General features: G+C 43.2%; 1 protein-coding gene across 2 annotated transcripts in view; it reads right to left on the bottom strand.

Annotated features, from left to right (window-relative positions):
• Positions 1-19,895, bottom strand: part of LOC132990351 (keratin, type II cytoskeletal 8-like) — a 232,406-nt gene that overhangs the window by 198,019 nt on the left and 14,492 nt on the right. For both annotated transcript variants that reach the window (XM_061058575.1, XM_061058574.1), the window contains exon 5: positions 5,044-5,243. In XM_061058575.1, coding sequence (XP_060914558.1) covers positions 5,044-5,243 — 200 coding nt within the window. The remainder of the gene's footprint in view (positions 1-5,043; positions 5,244-19,895) is intronic.

Here is a 19,895-nt window from a genome sequence, read left to right on the forward strand (position 1 = left end):
GTTCCTCTACTGTGCACCTGTCTTATGAAATTGAGGTGCAATGTATATTTCAACAAAAGCACAAAGGAAAGTATAACAGATGAGTATAAAAAATGATTACAAATACAATATTCAAAGGCTTTATATGTGATTTCTCACACTTAAATATAATATAAATCAAGTATATCCTCTGAAAATAACTCTGTGAGTCATGACTGTCTACAATGGGTGTAACACCCGAGTCCCACTGTCTGTGATGTTTTCAGAGTCCTATCTTCAGTTTGTTTACATCGTCTGGACGGCCGGCTGACTCCTCCCCTCGAGTATAAAAGTTGTTTAATTGAGGGACTAGAGAAAAGAAGAATAACATACTGTACTCACTGCTTAACTGTGTTTCTAGATCACGCTCATTTCAGGTAAATTTACATGCAGTGTGAAGATACGAGCATAATAAAGATCGCTAGCATTAGCATGCTAACACAACAATGCAGCGCAAGTTGTTTTGGTTTCATGCTGGTGCTCAAGGGCGACATCTGCTGGATCAAAAAATCACATATAAAGCATTTAAACTAGAAACCATATCAATGAAAAATATACCAGGGGAGGGGAGGATTTTTTTTTTTTACCAGAATCCCACTGTGACATCACAAGGAGAGCACATTAGAAACAGTGCATTTTCCTCTGTGTTGTAAGACTTATGCAGACCACAAACAAAGGACTGGATGGGTTTATTTCACATTTTGTGGGTCAGTAGACACTCAGGTTACCCAAATATATGTTCAAAAACATTGTACAAGTGGATTTTTCATAATATGTCCCCTTTAAAAATGATCACCTACAAATGATGGTATAAATGTGTGTGCAGACTGCAGACTGTAATGAGCTTCATCTGACATACAAATTGTGTCTTTTATATACATTTGTGCATTTTTAGGGCATAAGTAAAATATCAGGAAGATTTATAATTCATAAAATAATCTAATGGAAAAACCTCAGCTGCCGTTTAAAGGTGCATTAGAGCTTATTATCCACAATCATCTGTTTTGAAGAGGTGCATCGTCATTTCTGAAGGGTTTAAAAGGTTGTGAGGCAGGGGGACAGGTTAAACACACACACACACACACACACACACACACACACACACACACACACACACACACACACACACACACACACACACACACACACACACACACACACACACACACTACGCTGTTAAAGTGGGCGGAATTAGGTAGATTGTGAAATGACAAGGGGGGGTGTTTCGCCAAAAGCTAACTGTTCTTCTTTTTCAACTCAGCGGGAAGACCAATTTCAAAGTTCTTAATTAAAGCAACTTAAGTACAGAAGCTCAGAGCGAGTACGAGCCTGTCGCTCTGCAGGAAACACACAGACGAATCTGTCTCTACTCAAATGTCAAACCCCTCAAAACACACACACACACACACACACACACACATATATGTCCTACTTCAGGACACACAGGTTTCTGCCTTTTCATCATTTGTATCCCCTGAACCAAACCACACAATACCACTCACATGAGTTCAATATAAGCACACACACACACACACACACACACACACACACACACACACACACACACACACACACACACACACACACAGACACACACACACACACACACAGCAGCAGCAATCCATGTATTGCCTCCAGCTTCCCGCCCGCCCTCTTTCTCCAGGAATCCTCCTTTTTCATTTGGAGCAAATGAAAACATGCCTTTCAAGTGGAGCCGATCATTTGGACTCCTATTTCTGAAGAGGAGACTCAAATAATTAGAGCAGGTGTTGTCGCCCCGAGGAACTAACTGCAAGAGCAGCAGAAGAAGAAGAAGAAGAAGAGGAAGAAGTCGGACTGCTCAACTCCACGGTCCAACTCCTGCAGAGCAGAGAGTGTGGACAAGCGAGACCTCCACCCGACCACTGCTACAGAGGAAACAAGCTGAGACACGCTTTTCATGATATTTCATTCATAGCTCATATGTAAAAATGTATGTGTGAATTTATGTGCAAATATGTCTCTGACAAGCTTTTCAGTCAAATAAATCACCATATATATATATATATTCAAGTTTTAAGAAGGTGGATGTTTGAGCGACAAAGTCACATGAAAGTCTTTTGAAAATGTCTCTTACTGTACTTTAAAGTTTGAGTCGACTGATTCTGATTTACATGTAAAGGTTTAGTTGACTTGATTCAACTTCAGCTGTATCTGAAAAATGAAAAAAATATTTCAGGTTTGAATTTAAATATCTGCCAGACGAACTTCTGGAAAGTTTCTGCTTCCTTCTAATACATAAAATGTGACAAAAAGCAAAAATGTCCGTCACATTATCTCCTGAAAAAGCTTCTGTTTTCCAACCAGTGTAGCAAAAAAACAAAAGCTCTTCATTCACTGATGAAGACAAGCAGCAAATCCACACATCACAAAGCTTCAACCAGCAAATGTTAACAGTTTGACTCTAAAAAAAACTCACTGAAACTGAAATAGCAGGTCATTAATACAGTTAGCGATAAATTCTCTTAAAGGTGGAGTCAGCAGCATTTTATGAAGCAGGTTTTAATCAAAGCATTCAAACATGGCCTCCTCCTCCTGGACTCCCTGCAGGACGTAGTGTGTATGTTTACTGCCTTTAGCGACATTGGAAGCTAACGCACGCTAGCACAAGCTAACCGCCGGTGTCCATCACCTGCCTGTCCAACAGGAAGTATATCAACTCCACGTCCACGTGTAAAAGACAACACAAGGTTCACCCTCGTTTTAGAACGAGCTTTATCCGCTTGGTGTTTCTCCTCACTCTGATTATATATATTTATATTTTATCTTCTTTGCTGCTATAAGTCCACGTCTTTCTTTCATATTCACGGGCGTCCAATCCCTGAATTGTATCCACTCCTAAACTGACCTGCTGCGCTGTTATGTGAAGTCAAAATGAGGAGGTCAAGAGGAAGCCTCACTCCTATCCCTCTTACACACTCTCTCTAAATAAAATGTATTTACACACAAACACACACAGGACACTAACCCTTACAACCACCTGAGTCATTTCATGTGTTCACAGGAGCATCTGTCTCATTCCTGCTCTTACTGCCTCCACTTGTGATCAGAATCTCCTCTGACATCGCAGTTACAGCAACCAGCCACAGTTCCTCTCTCCCTCTGGATTAAAACAGTTCTTCCATATCACATCTGGTCTTATCAGCATTAAGCAACATAAGACTAACAAACTAAATATTATCTTGATCTCCCTCTAGTTGCATGAAACTCTTTTATCTACCAGCAGATATAAAGCACGTTCCACCACCATTATCAAAATTCAAAAATAAATGTGCACGGCATGGCCTGGCAATCGTGTCCCGCCCCATAAAGGTTTCAGCATATCTCCTTGAATTGGGGCGCTGATGGTTGGTATGGAGACTATAGTCCCCTAAGCGGGCAGCCGGATTCAAGTCCAACCTGTGGCTCCTTTCTCACATGTCATCATTCCCCCCTCTCTCTCTCTCTCTCTCTCTCTCTCTCTCCCCCCCTCTCTCTCTCTCTTTCTCTATTCTCTACTCTCTCTCTCTCTCTCCTCTCTCTCTCTCTCTCTCTCTCTGTCACTCTCTCCTCTCTCTCTCTCTCTCTCCTCTCTCCTCTCTCTCTCTCTCCTCTCTCTCTCACTCTCTGACGGACCGTTCTTGACAGCTGACAAGTGAACACGACGAGTTTGTAAATAAAATCCTAATAAAACTTTTGCTGTTGAATAAAAGAAGAGTAATATCTGGTAGAGTTATGTGCATTATTCTTTGACTCTGCTGGTTTCCCTGCCATGCTTGCTCCTCCCTCTCTTCGTCTCCCTGAGTCTTGATTGACCCTCGTATCTGTGGAGGATTAGATCTCCCGTGAGAGAGCCAGCCGGGCCCGTCTGTGATCTTCTGTGAGTTTTACAACGAGTGGTGGGGCTTGAAAGTGGTGGGAAACACAGATTCCAGCCAAGATGTTGGAGAGTGAGACACACATGAGGAATGCAGACCCCCACCACCACCGACGCTGAACACCTCACAGCTGTTGTCGGCGCTCTGCCGCGTTTCCTCTCGCTCTCGCTGTCAAACTCAGACCGGACCACAGAGAGAGACGGGTTCCTCAGCTGAGAAGTGAACAGCTGGCAGAGCTGCACAGACTGTGTGTGTCACTATTACTCAGAGTTGGGTGGGGGGGGGGGGTTAACGTGGAATCTGGTCTTCAAAGTCTCACATCAATGCACAGAGATGTTGAGCGAATGGATCCCGTGTGAGCGTGATGAAGACGTGTGACAGGACAGAAGCCAAAGAGCTGTCTGCACCCTGACACAAGGGACGGAACGTCGATTCAATAAAACTGTTTTTCTTCCTGGGATGATTTTCCAAGGTCAACTTTAAGACTATAGGGCTGCAGGAACGAAGAAATTTCAGAATTGTATTAAAAGCCAGAGCAAAGAGATGCGTTTTAAGCAAAGATTTGAAGTTGTCGATGGACTGAGAAGTTCCCCGCCCTGCACCCGACTCAGTCAACTCAGGTTGAAGTCTAAAACTCAGCTTCATGTCTGGCCCTCTTGAGCCCTTTTCACACAACAACTTCAGGATATTCAGCTGCTGACATTTTTAAAAACTTGCTGAAAATCCTTTCAACGTGAACAACATCGTCAACAGGAACAACCTGCACCAGCGAGCGGCCCCGAAAACACCTGCAGTGCTCACACAATCCGGATAAAGGCGGGGAAGATCTGTTCTGAATTCAGGTGTCTTATGCATTCCCAATCGGCATCATTTTCTGATCATTTCAAAAAAACGTTCAGGAGAGCAGTGGCACGTGTTCAAAATGCTTCCTGTGTGGCTCTATTGGTGCAGATACTCTATGAAGTCTGTAAAACTAAAGAAAGGATTCAGACCTCTGGGAAATAGCCTGTTCCCTTGATGGCAGGTTAACGGCAGAAATAAGAAAGTAACCCCCCCCCCCCCCACCCCCATCTCTTCAGTCAGTGGAGCAGCAGTCAGTCAGACAGTCGGATGTCATTGTGTTGATTACCTGGACCCTGGCCTCGGTGAGTTTGGTCCTCTGGGCGAGCTCCTCTCTGGTGTAGATGTCGGGGTAATGGGTTCTCTCGAAGGCCTTCTCCAGCTCCTCCAGCTGCTCGGCCGTGAACGTAGTCCGACTCCGGCGCTGCTTCCTCTTCAGTGGGAGGTCCGGCTCCGACTCCACATCTGACACCTCGTCCATCCGGCTGCCTGGACAAAAAACACATGGAGGGGTTACTTCACATCTCTGTGTGTCATATCTGCAGTGACAAACATGCAACTCATCGTCCTACAAATCCAGAAAAGAGATGCAGAGTAAGGAGGGAGGGTTTGATGCTTTAAAAGATTTCTCTGTGTGATTATTTATATGACAAAACAATATTCTCCTGCTCTCTATAAAGAATCTGCATATCCCAGAATCCCCCCGGGGGCAGGGGTGTCAGTGAAACGAGGGGTGCTAATCTCTCCAGACCACCTTGGTGATGTGTGTAGCTCCATTCTCTCTCTCTGCAGGACCTCAGGGCGGCGCACACAAACACACAACAACAGCAGGCTGAAAATAGTCGCGGAATATTTATTGTGCAGCTGATTTCACTCACGCACTCGAGCGTCCATGCTGCTGTTCAGAGAGGAACAGGAAGATTATCTGATGCTTCAGATATCTGTTTCAAAATAAGGCGTACTACTCCATGATTTCTAAAGATTCTCTGAAGGCAGCATGATTTTTTTGATCAGCAGATTAGAGCTTCGATTTGACCACAATAAACCTAAACTTTAGTTATTTATCTACACAGCTTCAATAAGGTTGACCTCTGCAATGTCATGATTTTTAATTTAAGACACTTTCATGCAGAATAGTGTTGGGACCCACGTGCAGAAACCAAAAGTCTAATTTATTTGAACAAAAGGCAAAAACTAAAAAATCAAAAAGGGGAAACAAGCAGACACTATAGGAAAACACTGGTAACAAGACATTCAACCGTGGGGGGGAAATCTGACAATGACCTGACAACAAGGAACACTGAGGTCGTTTCTGAAAAGTCACAGTTCAGTACGGCGTGTAGACTTTTCAGTCGACTGAACCCTCGTGGTCATTCAGCGGGCATTTCTTGGGTCCACCTCAGTAGAACTGAACATTTCAGTAAGGATGCTAACTTCCGGGTTTTGTGTGCAGTATGGTTTGGATGCATCCTTTAAGGAAATTAATTTTATTTTAACTCCCACAATGCTGTGCGAAATTATATTTGAAACATTTATTTCACATGCGCCTCCAAATACAAAAAAAAAAAAAGAGGATGGATGCGGCCGGTTCGGGTGACGTGCCTTTCAATTGTTAAGTTGTTAAATTGTTAAGTTTTGTATTATTTTATTCACTGAGCTGTCGTGCTGATCACATCTGAGCTGGAGTGTCGATAACACGAGGAGGGCTAATGACGCCACGTCCACACTGAATGACTCAGAACAAATATCGGCCGACTGAACAGGAGGTCCTAACAGGATACAGCACGGAGAGCAGGGACTGAGAAAGAGTAAGAAACACTGCAGACAAGAACTACAAAATAAATCAGGAAACACTAAAGAAACACAGAGAACTCAAGACTTTAACAAGACACACTAGAACAGAGAAACAGGAAAGACTAAACTAGGAAACAACAAACACAAGATAAAAACACACACTACAGGGTAACAAGCAACACCAGAGAAGACTAAGAAATAAAACAAGAAAATCTAAACTCTGAAAAATATACAAAACTAAATCATGATGATAATAATCTGACGCTGGTATCTCTATGGGTGATTTTCCTGTAGAGATAGTTTCCAGTTGACTCACATTAACAAATACTTCAAGCCGCACTGAAGAAGTAAACATGACACACAAACATGTGTGATGTTAGAATCCCCTCACACTGTGTTTGAACCTGTGAGAGTTCATTTAAAGAGCACCGCAGCCTTTCAGCTGTTCAAGGATCAGGTGTTTAAGAGCCCTGAAGAGGTCTTTCCCTGAGCAGATGTTTGCAGATGTGCAGCTCTGTAATTCACGTAGATGACTGTGTGATGACTGTGTGGCTAACGTGTCTGTTTATTGATTGGTTTACAGAAGTGTGTTCATTGTTTGCACAACTTTGTCACATGTTAGAGAAAAAAGAGAGCGAGAGAGAGAAACGGCTCATCACACGGGCTTAGACAACTACAGGGTCGGCTCTGTAGTTTAATTAAACAAGGAATTATGGGATTAGTGCGCAGCTCCCATTACAGGCCACTGGAAGAGTCTCAGGGAGAATATCTTTTTGTATTCCCCCCTGGCTCCCCCCCCCCCACCCCCCGCCTGAAAGCTCCCGCTAGAGAATTCTCAAAGGATTACATGTGGCCGCAGGACATGCTGCTGCATTAATTAAATCAATTCTTTCATCGTTTAGTCCCTGCAAAGATTTGTTTTCCTAAAAACCAAGGTAGCAAACATATATTTTTATACACGCACTCATCTTTAGAGAAAGCCTGCATATATACTGTGCATGTTGTTTGTTGCTGGTAGGCTGGGGGGAGGGATGGGGCTGGTCGGCGGCGGCGGTGGGGGGGTGCGCTGCAAAGCAATTTGGCACTAACTCGGCGTGACAACACTTGAGGCCGCTGCAGTGGGCTGGGATCACTTTCCAAAAGGCACCTCGAGTCCTGCGGGTGCTGCTGTGACAGGATGGACTCTTTATTTGTTTTCCCTCCACATGCTGCTGGATTTTAAGGAGGAGAGGGGGCAGAGGTGGGGTGAGAGAGGGAGAGAGAGAGAGAGAGAGAGAAGGGGGACGAACAAGGCTTCTTTGCGTGCAGTATTTTCTCTCCCTCTGACTCTTCTTCTCCCCCTCACTGAGTGGATTTGGCCTCAGACTCAGGAAAATAGCTGTGAGGCTTGCTGTTTTTTTTGTTTTGCCTGTTGTGTTGTTTCATTTTGAGTCACCTTAGAACCAAACCAGTGGCCTGATTTCCCCCCGAGGTAGTTCAAGGAGTAATGTTAGCAAGGCGACGTTTTCACAGCGTAGAATGTCGATAGAATTTACCAACCAACTCAAGTCTGACACAGGTGCAAACAGTTTGAATTTTACAACCACCACAGGATAAACTGATGCAATATCCTCACGAGCGATTATACTTCTAAAGGAAAAGAAAAGTGTGATTTACCTGGGGGAGTTTATGACCGAAAATCTATGGGATTCATTTCTATATCCAGGATATTTAAGGCTGCTGTTTTGACTCTAAATATGTTAAATGTTTTGCGTTTGTGTGCATGCCCCGTCTGCAGCTAGATGTCACATTTGACATGTTTGAATCCATCATTTTCAAAACGACTCACAAAAAGCTTCACCTGCCGCATTATGACATCATCAGACCTTCACTGCTCCTGCGACATGCGGCTTTGGAGGTCTGAATGAAATGTCGCTTTACTTCTGAATAAAGACTTCAATGAGGACCTTTGTCAACACTGATGCTGATATATGATAAGGAGAAATTGCCCTTTTATATAACTATACTCTGTGTTTCATTTTATTCAAAATGGCCACGATTTAGTGATATTAAAGCTCCTGTGCGGATCTTTCTGTTTGCATTGATTGTGGCGCCCCCTGTGGTCAAACAAGGTACTACTTGTGTCTTTGGTGATTTTTGTCCTGAACATGTCAAAGTATCACTCTTTGTGGCTTGATGTGACCCAGAAGACCGTTTAAAAACTTGGTTTTCAGACGAGGGGTTGCGGTCGCCATATTGAAAAACAAACTTTTGGTCAAATTAGAACAAAGAGGCCGAGCAGGAAACAGCCTCACCTCTAATTGTGCAAATGTATGAATAACTCTTATCCTTCATATAATGAAAACAGATGCGTTACATATGAGATCTCTCGTGCAGTGCAGCGTGTCACAACAAAGAACTGAGCTCATCATACCAAAACAGGATGTTTACGTGGTCATTTCTGTTCTTAAAAAATGGACTTTTAAAAACACTGCATGGAGATTTCAGCCTCAAATGGACACTCGAGGAACTGCAGTTATTTTGCACTTCCTCATTCGCGTCATTTGTCAACACCTCACACCACACAAGCATTTAAAACAACGATACACCAAGCTGTCATATTTGACCAGTTTGGAGCGTAACTGATTGACCTTAACGACTTTCATGTCTGACTTTTAGAAGGTATCGAGTCTAGATTTGCATACAGCTTTAGTACCAGCAGTTATAGGAGGGTTATCTGTGATCATAGGATAACAAGACGGGACATTCAGTGTCTCTTTGAGCCGTCGGTTCAATGAGATGACCCCAACTAAAACAGGCATGAGAAGCACGTTCGGTGTCAGGCCTCCAAGACGCCACCTGAACCTCAACATTATGTGTGTTTCTGCCTCTTAAGTTTGCTTTCGCAGAGCAGAGACTTTCTTTTTTTAAAAAGTGGGTCATCTGAGAGCGGATTTGAAAAGCAGAGCTGAGAAGCAGAGCTCACAGTGATTGGACATGTTTTAAATGAAAGTGCACGTCACACAGGCACAGTGTGGCTGAGTGTCCGGGCTGCTGCAGCCGCCTCCTCCATGCTGACAACCTGAACAGCAACTGGGGCTTTTTGTGTGTGTGTGTGTGTGTGTGTGTGTGTGTGTGTGTGTGTGTGTGTGTGTGTGTGTGTGTGTGTGTGGTTTTTGCTCGCTTGCAGCAGCTCCACGCTCGCTCTGGACGGCAGCACAATACGGATCCCCGGGCTGGAGGAGAATAAAGTTTGACAGGCCGGTGGATCAGGAGGGTCAGCTCCTCTCTCCAGCTGATAATGGAAAGCAGAGATTATGCTAATGAGACAGACGCCTAGAGCCGATAGAGGGGCTAAACCTGGACTTCATCTTTGTCTCCACCAGATCCCTCAATTGGCATGCTATGTCTTATCAGGAGCACAGTGCAGCTCCTCACACACACACACACACACACACACACACACACACTCACAGGGTCTGCACATGTGCTGCAGTATAAATAACAAACTGTACACTTTGCATTTACACAGCCGCCTCTTTCTTTTTTTCTTTTTTTGTCACACAGAGAATACGATTAGAATAGAAACACATACAGTCTGAGATCAGATCCATCCTGACCGCAGCAGCTACAAACACACACTCACACACTCCTCTAATAAAAACAAATCTAATTATAGTCCGTGCACAGCTATTGGACGTCATTGTTGCAGTAAAATGGGACGTTATAATGACTTCATAATGATAGCTGTAATTCCATTTTCCTGTTGTAGGGAGTCTGATTTATCACAGAATTAAGACCCAATTATGCATTTTTTCTTCCTCCAGTGTGTGTGTGTGTGTGTGTGTGTGTGTGTGTGCGTGCGTGTGTGCTGCGTCCCCTCTCAGCCCAAAGATATAAAAGCTGCTCGTTTAATTTTTTTTCCTGCACTGTGGGATCGATCTGAAACTGAATCTTGTGATTAAGTGAGTTTCTGAGTTTCTCGGCAGTGAATGCGATGACTCCTAAAGGGAGCAGGAAACCGGTTAGCATCGGTGGTTTTTCTCGTAATGCAAGTCATGAATCACGATGCAAAAGAACACTCGCTGAGTCAGGCTCAAATGTAGCCTCCTCAGTTTTAACCAGAACTCTCAAAGAGTCAGTGTCTTCAGTGATTGGACGGTCTGACGCAGCTTCACTTCAGTGGAACAATCCTCTTGACTACCTTTTTTATTCACGATGATATATCACAGCAGGCTTTACCAAATATCGACATTTGTTTGATGCAAATCGGGAAAACAAGAACATGATTTTAAACATCCTAAAACAATACAAAGAAATAGAGCCAATAGAACTGCTGAGGTGTGCTAAATAATAAATGAAGGAGTCAAAGACAGGTGCTCTTTGGATACAGGGAAAGATCATACAGCCTAAAGAGGGGAGAGGTCAGACCTGTGTTCTACTTTGAGGTCATAGGTCACAACCTAAAGGCACAAAGCACACTGCTCTGTGAAAATTAAAAGTGATTTATGTACAGGTCTTCAGCAGGAAATGTTCAAATCAAGTGTGATCAACATCACGTCGCAATCCACCTTCCCTCATGAAGACCCAAAAAAGTTTCTCAAAAAAATAAATAAAAAAAATCTCAAAATCTCAAAGGGCTTATCATGGACAATAAGAATGATTCATTTGTGGCCTTTAATTGATCGGACAGCTGAAGAGAGACAGGAAGTGTTGGGAGGAGAGGGTGTGTGGGGGGGGGGTGACATGCAGCAAAGGGCAAAGGTCGGATTCAAACCCAAGGCCGCTGCGATGAGGACTAATGCCTTCTGTACATGGGATGTGCAACATAACCGCTAGGCCATCTGACACCCCAGCAAAAAAAATGAAAAAACATAAATCCAGATATATGAAAAATTAACCCCAGTTCTGTGTCTTAAATCAAAGACAGAAAATAAAAAGAAACGTCTTAGTAATGAAGAAGAATATGAATCAAAAGAAACAAATCTCTTTTAGTTATTTTTCACCTTTTTTTCCGTTTGGGCGGGAGGGATTTTTACCTTTATTTGACATGACAGCTGTAGATAGACAGGAAGTGTTGGGAGGAGAGAGAAGGGGTTGAAATGCAGCAAAGGGCAAAGGTCAGATTTGAACCCAAGCTCACTGCGAGGAGGACCATAGCTTCTGTTCATGGGGCAGCGACCTTACTACAAGGCCATCCAGCGCCCCTTATATATTTTGTAGTAATTAATATTATGTAAATCATCTCTCATTTAGTTTTCCTGAATGTTTCAGACATGCACCTGTGCCTTTTATTTCAATATACTCTAAAAGATTTGAATGCCGTATTGTTTGATCAGTAAAAAAATGCTTGTTGTTGTTGTTTCTCATTCTTTCATTACATTAATGCGAGACAGACGGCCTTAAGACATCCTCAGATGAAAAGGTTGTTTACAATTTAAAGGTGTTATCTGAGATGCCATCAGCAGACGATGCACAAATAAGAATTAGTCTGGAACCTTTAAGCTCTGTTTTTATCGTCTGAGGGGCGCTCTCCGACTACAAAGTGTCTGGATGCTACAACCAATCAGAGACAAGCTGCAATACACCCAGGTTATGCGTCTCAGAGCTCCTTAAAACATGTGTGTGAAGTTTCTTGTTCTAAATCCTCTCTGATCCTGTATTTGATCATGTCTATAAACCCCTCTATTTCAGCCCTGCTCAGAACAGGCTGTTTCTGTGTCTGTACCTTTAAATATGCAAATGAGCTGTGTCTGACCACACCCCCTCTCTGGAAGGGCTTGGGTGTACTCGGTCTTTCTCGCTCCATGTCCTATTGTTTACGGTGAGAAGGCAGACTCAGAGGGCAGAACAAACACCTAGCTGTGGGAGTGTCACCCACCTGGGGGAGGGGCTACTGCCCTTTGTGATGTCATGAAGGGAAAATCTCCAAACAGCCTGTTTGAGCACACATTTTCTGAAAAGTGGAGCAGGTAAAAGACGGAGAGGATGGACTTTTCTCATCATTGGGGGGTTTGTAGACAGACTAGAGACACATGTTAGAGTTAGAGGAACATGGGGAAGTGGATTTTACAGAATATGTGACCTTTAAAGAACTTTTCTTCAGAACTTTGTCTGTCCTCAGGAGCCCTTAAGTTCCCCCTGACTAGCTAAAAGAAACAGTTTAATGACTTTTGTATGTGTGTGAGAGCACACAAAAGGTGTTTAAGTGGTGTTATTATTTTATAGAGGACAGGAAACCTTCATTCATCAGGCTGCTGCTGCACACACAGACGATACAAGTCTTTGTTTTTTGCAGACTTGCAGTCAGTAAGACCGCAGTGTGTACACCAACAATACGAAGACACGAGCACAAAGAGTGACAGAGCTCTGGAGAGCTGCATGAAACTAATTATGGGTCATTTTGAAAATCATATTAGTTCCAGTATAATTACACCCAGGATCTGCTTTCAGTGTCTCTCTGTGGACTCTGACCAGTCGACCGGAACACACTGGCTCAACAAATGATGAATTTATTAGAGCAGGACCGTGTCCTCCTCAGAGAGCGGTGATGAGGCAGCTGATGTGTTTGTGTGTTTGAGGCCTAACAGAAGTGTCTCTGTTCGATCAGCTCCACCTGAGAGAAGATCACCTGTCTGCTCTTTCACTGCACACACACTGAGTTTACACACTTTACTTCAACATGCTCGGACTGTCAAATCAAATCATCTGATATCAGTGTGTTAAAGGCTTCTTATGCAATAAAAAACTGTGAATGTTCAAAGTGTTCAAAAGCAGGACTGGAGACAGGTGTGTGCACCTTTTACAGTATGGACCAAAAGAAGCCTTAAACCTTCATTATTTATGAGAGGGTCGATGGGCGACCTGTGCACAGGTGTGCAACACGCCTTGTTCACTCCAATGTTTAACATGCATTCAACTTTAAAGTCTATCTGAACCATCCTGGTGTTTGCTCGATGACTCTGATCTTAAACCTCATTATTTATGATCTGTTAACTTTAAACTGTCAAACTGAATCCACGCAGCACTTTAACCTTTCATTTAGTGAACTGTGAACCACGACCATTTCTGACTCAACGCCTCAGCTGTGCAATACTTCTATTATAAATCTCTATATTTCTCTGTGTTATATTCTGGGGAAGAGCAACTTTATGGTCAAATTTCTCTTAAGAGATACGTTAAGTATTTCTGATTCTGACCTGCACTCAGAGATGCTGCTTGTCAACAGGGAAGGCAGCAATGGGCTTGGGGGCCCTAGGCCAGTAAGGGGCCCCCAATGTCTGACCAATTATTAACCACAGCAATGGCTCAAAATGTGCAAAAATTCCCTAAGAGGGCCCTTTCTTACAGCATTATTCTTGTGAAAACCAAAGAAAAACAAAGAGGAATTCTCCGTCTGGGGGTGAAGAAAAGAATGAGGAAGGCAAAACACTGGATCAATACTTTAAGTTTCTGACACCAGCAAAAGAGAAGAAGAAGAAGAAGTGCCCCCTCCAAATGCTGGAAATGTTCATTATTATGTGTAGCATAAAAGTGATGAACGCTGGCCCCCCCTGCAAATTTTTGCCAAGGGCCCCAACAGACTCTAGAGTCACCACTGCTGCAAAATTGTGAGACATTTTGCATGCATGTAATATTTTGTGACAGAGATGCATCCATTAAAAAATGTCTCCTAATACTTCAAACGTATCCACAGTTTCAAACACGTTTAACATTTAAGAGATCTCTCTGGGTTCGACAGTAAAGGATTTAAAAGGGAAAAGATGGCAGCCGCTTTGTTGTGAAAAATAAGTTGTGTCCTTTGCTTTTGCTGCGGCTGGTTGGCACAGAAAGTCTGTCGACCTCCCTAACCCATCGATGATCCTTTTTAAAAGCATGCTATAGTCACTAATGTCTTTAACATGATTTTCTTTAGTCATTACATTAACAAACACAAAATCAAGCAGACCAAAGAAACATAAAGGACACTCTCTCCCAGCAGCAGGATGACAATCCCAGGTCCACTCCTGTTCATCCACTCAGCAGCTGAAGAGTTTTGGCTGCAGCCGTGTGAATATAAGAGGACAGAGAGAAGCAGAGAGGTGCTGCTGCTGCTGCTGCCTGCGGCTCTTTTTTTTTTTTTTTTTTTTTTAGCCGCCTCTTTCTGCTCAGCCGCCTCACTGACAAAATGGGCTCACCTTAAACAACGGAGGCCCCCGGAGCCTCTCAGGGGCTTTTCAGGGCCAACAGAAGCAGCTCCTCAGGGGGGCCGCGGGCATGAAAGAGCACAGGCAGCCCCGCCGCACTCTGCAGGACTTCAGTAAACACTTCCAGACTGAGTCACTAAAGCTGAGCAGCCGAGCAAAAGTGCCGCTCACATATTCAAGAATTAAAGAGGTCAAACGGTGCCGAGGCATGACACGGCGCCGACGGATGGGGGGAGGAAGATGCAACATGAGTAAGAGTTCTCATTTTGCATCGTTTTACAAATTCACACTCCTGCAGCTTCTATCAGCAAAAATTAAGAATGAATGAAAAAAGAAAACATCTTTCTGCACAAGTGCACCTGCTACTTATCTCCAGACTTAGAAGTCTTTATTAGCAGGAAATGCACTACTTATGTCTGCCAATGCAAATACCCCCAAAAGAACATTTTGTCACCTCTTGAAAACGGGATTTTCACTAAATTTATACCAACTCTACAAAATGTTCTGTGCAGATAAACAACTCCTGCAGGTTCTTATTCAATAAGTCGTCGATTCGTAACACAGCTTAGCGTAATATCAGCTGCAGGTTTCTATCATTTTTGCTGTAATTGCATATTTTCATTTGACTTGCAGATTTGCGTGCCTGCTCCAACAAAGCAGGGCTTCCAAACGAGGGTCTGAACACTCGACTAATTGAGGCATAAGCCAAAAGTTTTTTTTAAAAAATTATTCAAAGCCAACAAAAGAAAGTGAAATAAAATCTGCCAGTTGGCACGGGGAGCCACTCCGTCAACAAAAGGCCTCATATTCAAACCAGAGTGGGCAAAAACTGAGCCGCAGCCGAGACGAGCGCCGCAGCCTGCCGCTGCCTCTGCAACGCGGCTCCCCATTCACACGCTGCAGCATTGTTCACGCCTTTGTTCCAACACAGCGCCAACACAATGGCATTTAGACAACAACAAACGCTGCAAAAGTGTAGAGTAAGCGGGCAGGAGTGGAGTGAGCGTGCAACGTCGGCAGTTTTTTGCAACGATGCGTAAAATATTTGCCAAAAGATTTAGGGGACTCTGCACACGTCCTTCTCTCTGCAGAGAGAATTGGAAAATCCCAACTTTTCTTGTTTCACTGCAAAAATCAAACTTAAGCACATAGCCAGAAAAAAAAAAAAAAAACATCTCCCAGCAAACTAAAGGAGCAGCGACGGTGCACTCTCTCAGTGAACATAAAACTGGCACTGAACTCAATCCAGCCCACACAAAGATGCCGCCTTTATCAGGGCATTATGTCTTAGCAAACTGCTATTAATGCAAAGTCTTTATCTTCTTTGCTCCCCGGGCACTGGCATGCATGTGTCTTTATTTAGTAGATAAAAAATAGCCATAAACAAAAAATTGCCGACTGTCAATATATAAACAGTGATAAAGATTAGAGCTGGGAGCAAATATAATAATAAGAGGGCCCTCTTAAGATATACTCGACACAGCAAAGCCCTCAGTGGACAGCCGCAGGCTTAGAGGAAGCAATCGCAGAAAGTTTTCAAGGGAAAATAGAATAATCTCATTTTGGAAGAAAGTAGATTAACAATCAGAGCAGGGGAGAAAGAAAATGATCTGTGCTCGTCGACTCTCTTTTTTACACATCGTGGTTAAAAAAAGCGGTGAAACGCACTCTGATGTGTTTGGAGAGAGATGGAGGGATAGGTGAGCTTTTCATCCGCTGAGTGTCACACCACAGAGGAGGGGGATAAATCCTCCTGCTGATGTCACTTTTCATGACAATCCAGGCCAGCCTAGCCCCCCCCCCTCCCCTTAACAACCACCGCCTTCTCAGGGCCTCTCTTAGATATTACATAAACTAGAATATGTTGTCACAAGCCAGGCAAGAGGAGACTTTACATTAATGGTGTTAATTCAAGTAATTTGACCAAAAATACTCCCAGACACATGTTGGAAATTAAAGAAAGAAATGTCAATTCATTCTATAACATCCAGTGATGTCTCATTGTGTCACCTAAACATACCGCCCTCTCTCATGTCAGCCGCAGTGATAGGTTTAATCTGTAAGCTGCAGACATTACATTCTGCTCAGATGCACATTAAAGGAATTTTGCTAAGAGTAAAAAAAAAAAAACAAAGATTGTAATTTTGCTTCCATTTTTTTCTGACTTTCTGGGACTTCAAATTGGGGTTTTCCGACAATCCTTTACTCCTACACAAACCTTGGCCCCCCCTGCTGCATGTCATTTTAAATCAAGACCACCACTGGTTGGCTATTTGTCTAAGTCCTCCCTCTTTCTAAAAGATCAAATAACTTCAATTCATTTGTAGTTTGAGTTTTATCCCCCGGTTATGGTTATGGTCTAAGTGAGTGACACATCCCCTGCACACAAGATCATATTTATGGTCTTGGTCTTGACTCGGTCTCGGAGCACTCTGGTCTCGTTTAGTGTGGTCTTGACTACACTTCTTAAATCTAATGACCAGCTATGATTACACGTATTTAAAAACCAACAGCTGGTCAAACCTGTACCCTTTTAGTTCTGTATTCAGGAGGGGATTTTCTCAGACCAAATGTTGGATCAAAGTATGAAGAGGGGTTGAAAGTGTTGGTGCATGTTTACATCATGGCAGTCCTACTCAGTGTAAGTGTTTGAAGCTGAGCACCCCCCCTCCCTCAGCGGCTGCCCCAAAATGGCTGCAGTGAGCGCTGGCCAACCACGCTCACAGCTGGAGGAGGAGGGGGGGAGCAAATTTCTGATTTGCAACACTCTTAGGACATTTTTATTGCCTTTGTGTATTTGGGGGGACACACACACACACACAAATACAGCAGTGAGAAATATTCCTGGATAAAGAGGCTAAAGAGCAGAAAATGGGGGATTTTATGGCCATAAGTGGCACGGGGTTGTTGGTGGTGGTTTTTTAGAGTCGTGGTAACTGCTAATTAGGCTTGAAATGTAGCCGTCACATTTCCATGTCATGCCCAGATTCTGACTACAACTACAATCAATCTACAAATCAACGCTGTTCACTCTCCACACACCGGCCAGAATGGTAGAAACAGGAAAAGTTTGATGTGTTAAAACGAGCAAGAAACGCCAGAATCAGGACGTTAAATCTGTTATCGAAACATCACAAACTTCTGATTTTCAATTTGCTTTAATTTGACATAATGAGCCCAAATCAGAGCGCCCAAACTCAATCCACAACAGGTCAGATTCAGACCACAGTGACAGCTTGCACGAGTTGCAACTTAAATGTAACCTGAAACCTGAACAGAACGCACATTTTGGGGTTTTGCACCATCCTTGTAGAAGTGAAATTAGTAAAAATGTCTGCAAGTGCACGTTGAGTATCTTGAAATGAGAAATCTGCAACTAAATGAGTCAGTCTCTCAATTCAAGACACTCAAAAAGTAAAATGTGCATCCTGCATTGGCCCGAAATATTACTTATTACAAATAATTTAGGCCTTTTTTCTGCTTTTTTAAAATCTTTTATGAAGATGTTCATCTGTGCTTTTGAGGTGACTTTGGCTTAAAATTAGTAAAAAGATTAGTGTTTTCTTTCCTTTTTGAACTAATGAACAATCTGCTGCAGTTAGAAAAACAGCGTCAAAGTGGTAGTATGTTGCCTGCAGTTGATTCTTTGTGACTATAAAGACAGCTGCGTGTTGACACGGCTGTGAAGCACAAACAGCAGAGAGAGAGAGCGAGAGAGAGAGAGAGAGAGAGAGAGAGAGAGAGTGGACGGCGGCTCTCTGCAGAAGTGCGTTCATTCAGAGCAGGAACATTAGAAATGCCGATCAGCTCGGCCGTGGCAGAGGAGAAGCTTTTTTTCCTTTTCACCGTTTGGCTGTTGTCTCGCTCAATCGTGTCACTTTGAGGGAGTCTATTCAGAGGTATTCAAGCATCTGCCTGCGGGCCACAATGGCCGCCGCTTTATAAACTGTCAGCCCGCCTTGCCTCCAGCCTTTTGCTGCATGTTTCCTTTTCTTTAATAAACTTGGAGGAGTTCATCAACTGCTTCAGTGGGAAACGCAGGCGTTCAATAACAGACAGACGGGGGCCTCACGGTCCACTTTTCTTCTTACTAGCAACTCTGTGTGTTTGTGTGTGTGGAAGGTGGGCTTTCTGTCCACATGCTCATCATCTATAGCTGCCTTAAAGAGCTAAAAATGCTAATCAGTGTTACTGTTAAGGCCAGACTTTTTAAAAAAGAGGAAATACTTTAAGTTAATTTTGAAATATAAACATTTGTGCTTCAATAAGTTTTAATGATCTTCACATTATCGTCGTTATCGATCACTAGAGGCTTCATGAAATACTTTTAAAATACAATAACGGTGACATTAATCTTCTTTGAACAAACAATAACATGATGCATGTGTTCTGGAAGTCTGGGCTCGCCGGAGTTTTGTGAAGTCAAAGTTAGGTCACGAGCGTAAAAAAAAGGTCGGGAAGCCACCGCTCTGGTGGGTTTTGATGAGTGGATGAACAAAAGATGTGATTTTGAAGACGTCTAAAACTTAAAGTTATTTCACACATAACACACAAAACACTAGAAAATATCCAGATGTGTGTTGGGGGAGGAGCTGCATGTGAGGATGAACTGAATGTTTCACCCTGAACGCTTTCAACAAAAAAAATTAAAAATAAAAAAAACTGGAAACATCCCGAAACAAAAATTCAAACAAGTGAAAACAAAAAGGACAGCTCTCTAACGTCGTGTTTTAATTACAACACAGACGTTTTTCTCTTCTTCAGAGTGTAACAGGCGATTCTCTCAAACACACTCAGGTGGGACTAATAGGTACGAGTCCAACCCAGCAGAGGATGTCTTCTTCACGTCGAGGTGACCCACCCTGACCTTACCCAGAAACTTCCCTGACCGACCCCCCTGGTTAAAACGTGTGAAGCCGAGGTTTAGCCCGTGTGTGAAGGCAGCAGGCGATCAGGTGGGATGATGATGTTTACAGTTTACCAGTTTGTTCTGTTCCTGCAGTGAATCCGACCAATCAGACGTTGCATTCATAAAAACGGCAGAAAAGCGGTAATTTCAGTGGCATTTCTTGAATCTCTGCAGCGTCTTTACTACGTCTCATCTTGACTTGTTAGAGCCCAAAATGTAACAACGACCCGAAATGTAATAACTGGTCAATAAAATGGTCAAAAAAATGTAACA

This window comes from Labrus mixtus, chromosome 15 (assembly GCF_963584025.1).
Source record: "Labrus mixtus chromosome 15, fLabMix1.1, whole genome shotgun sequence".
NCBI lineage: Eukaryota > Metazoa > Chordata > Actinopteri > Labriformes > Labridae > Labrus > Labrus mixtus.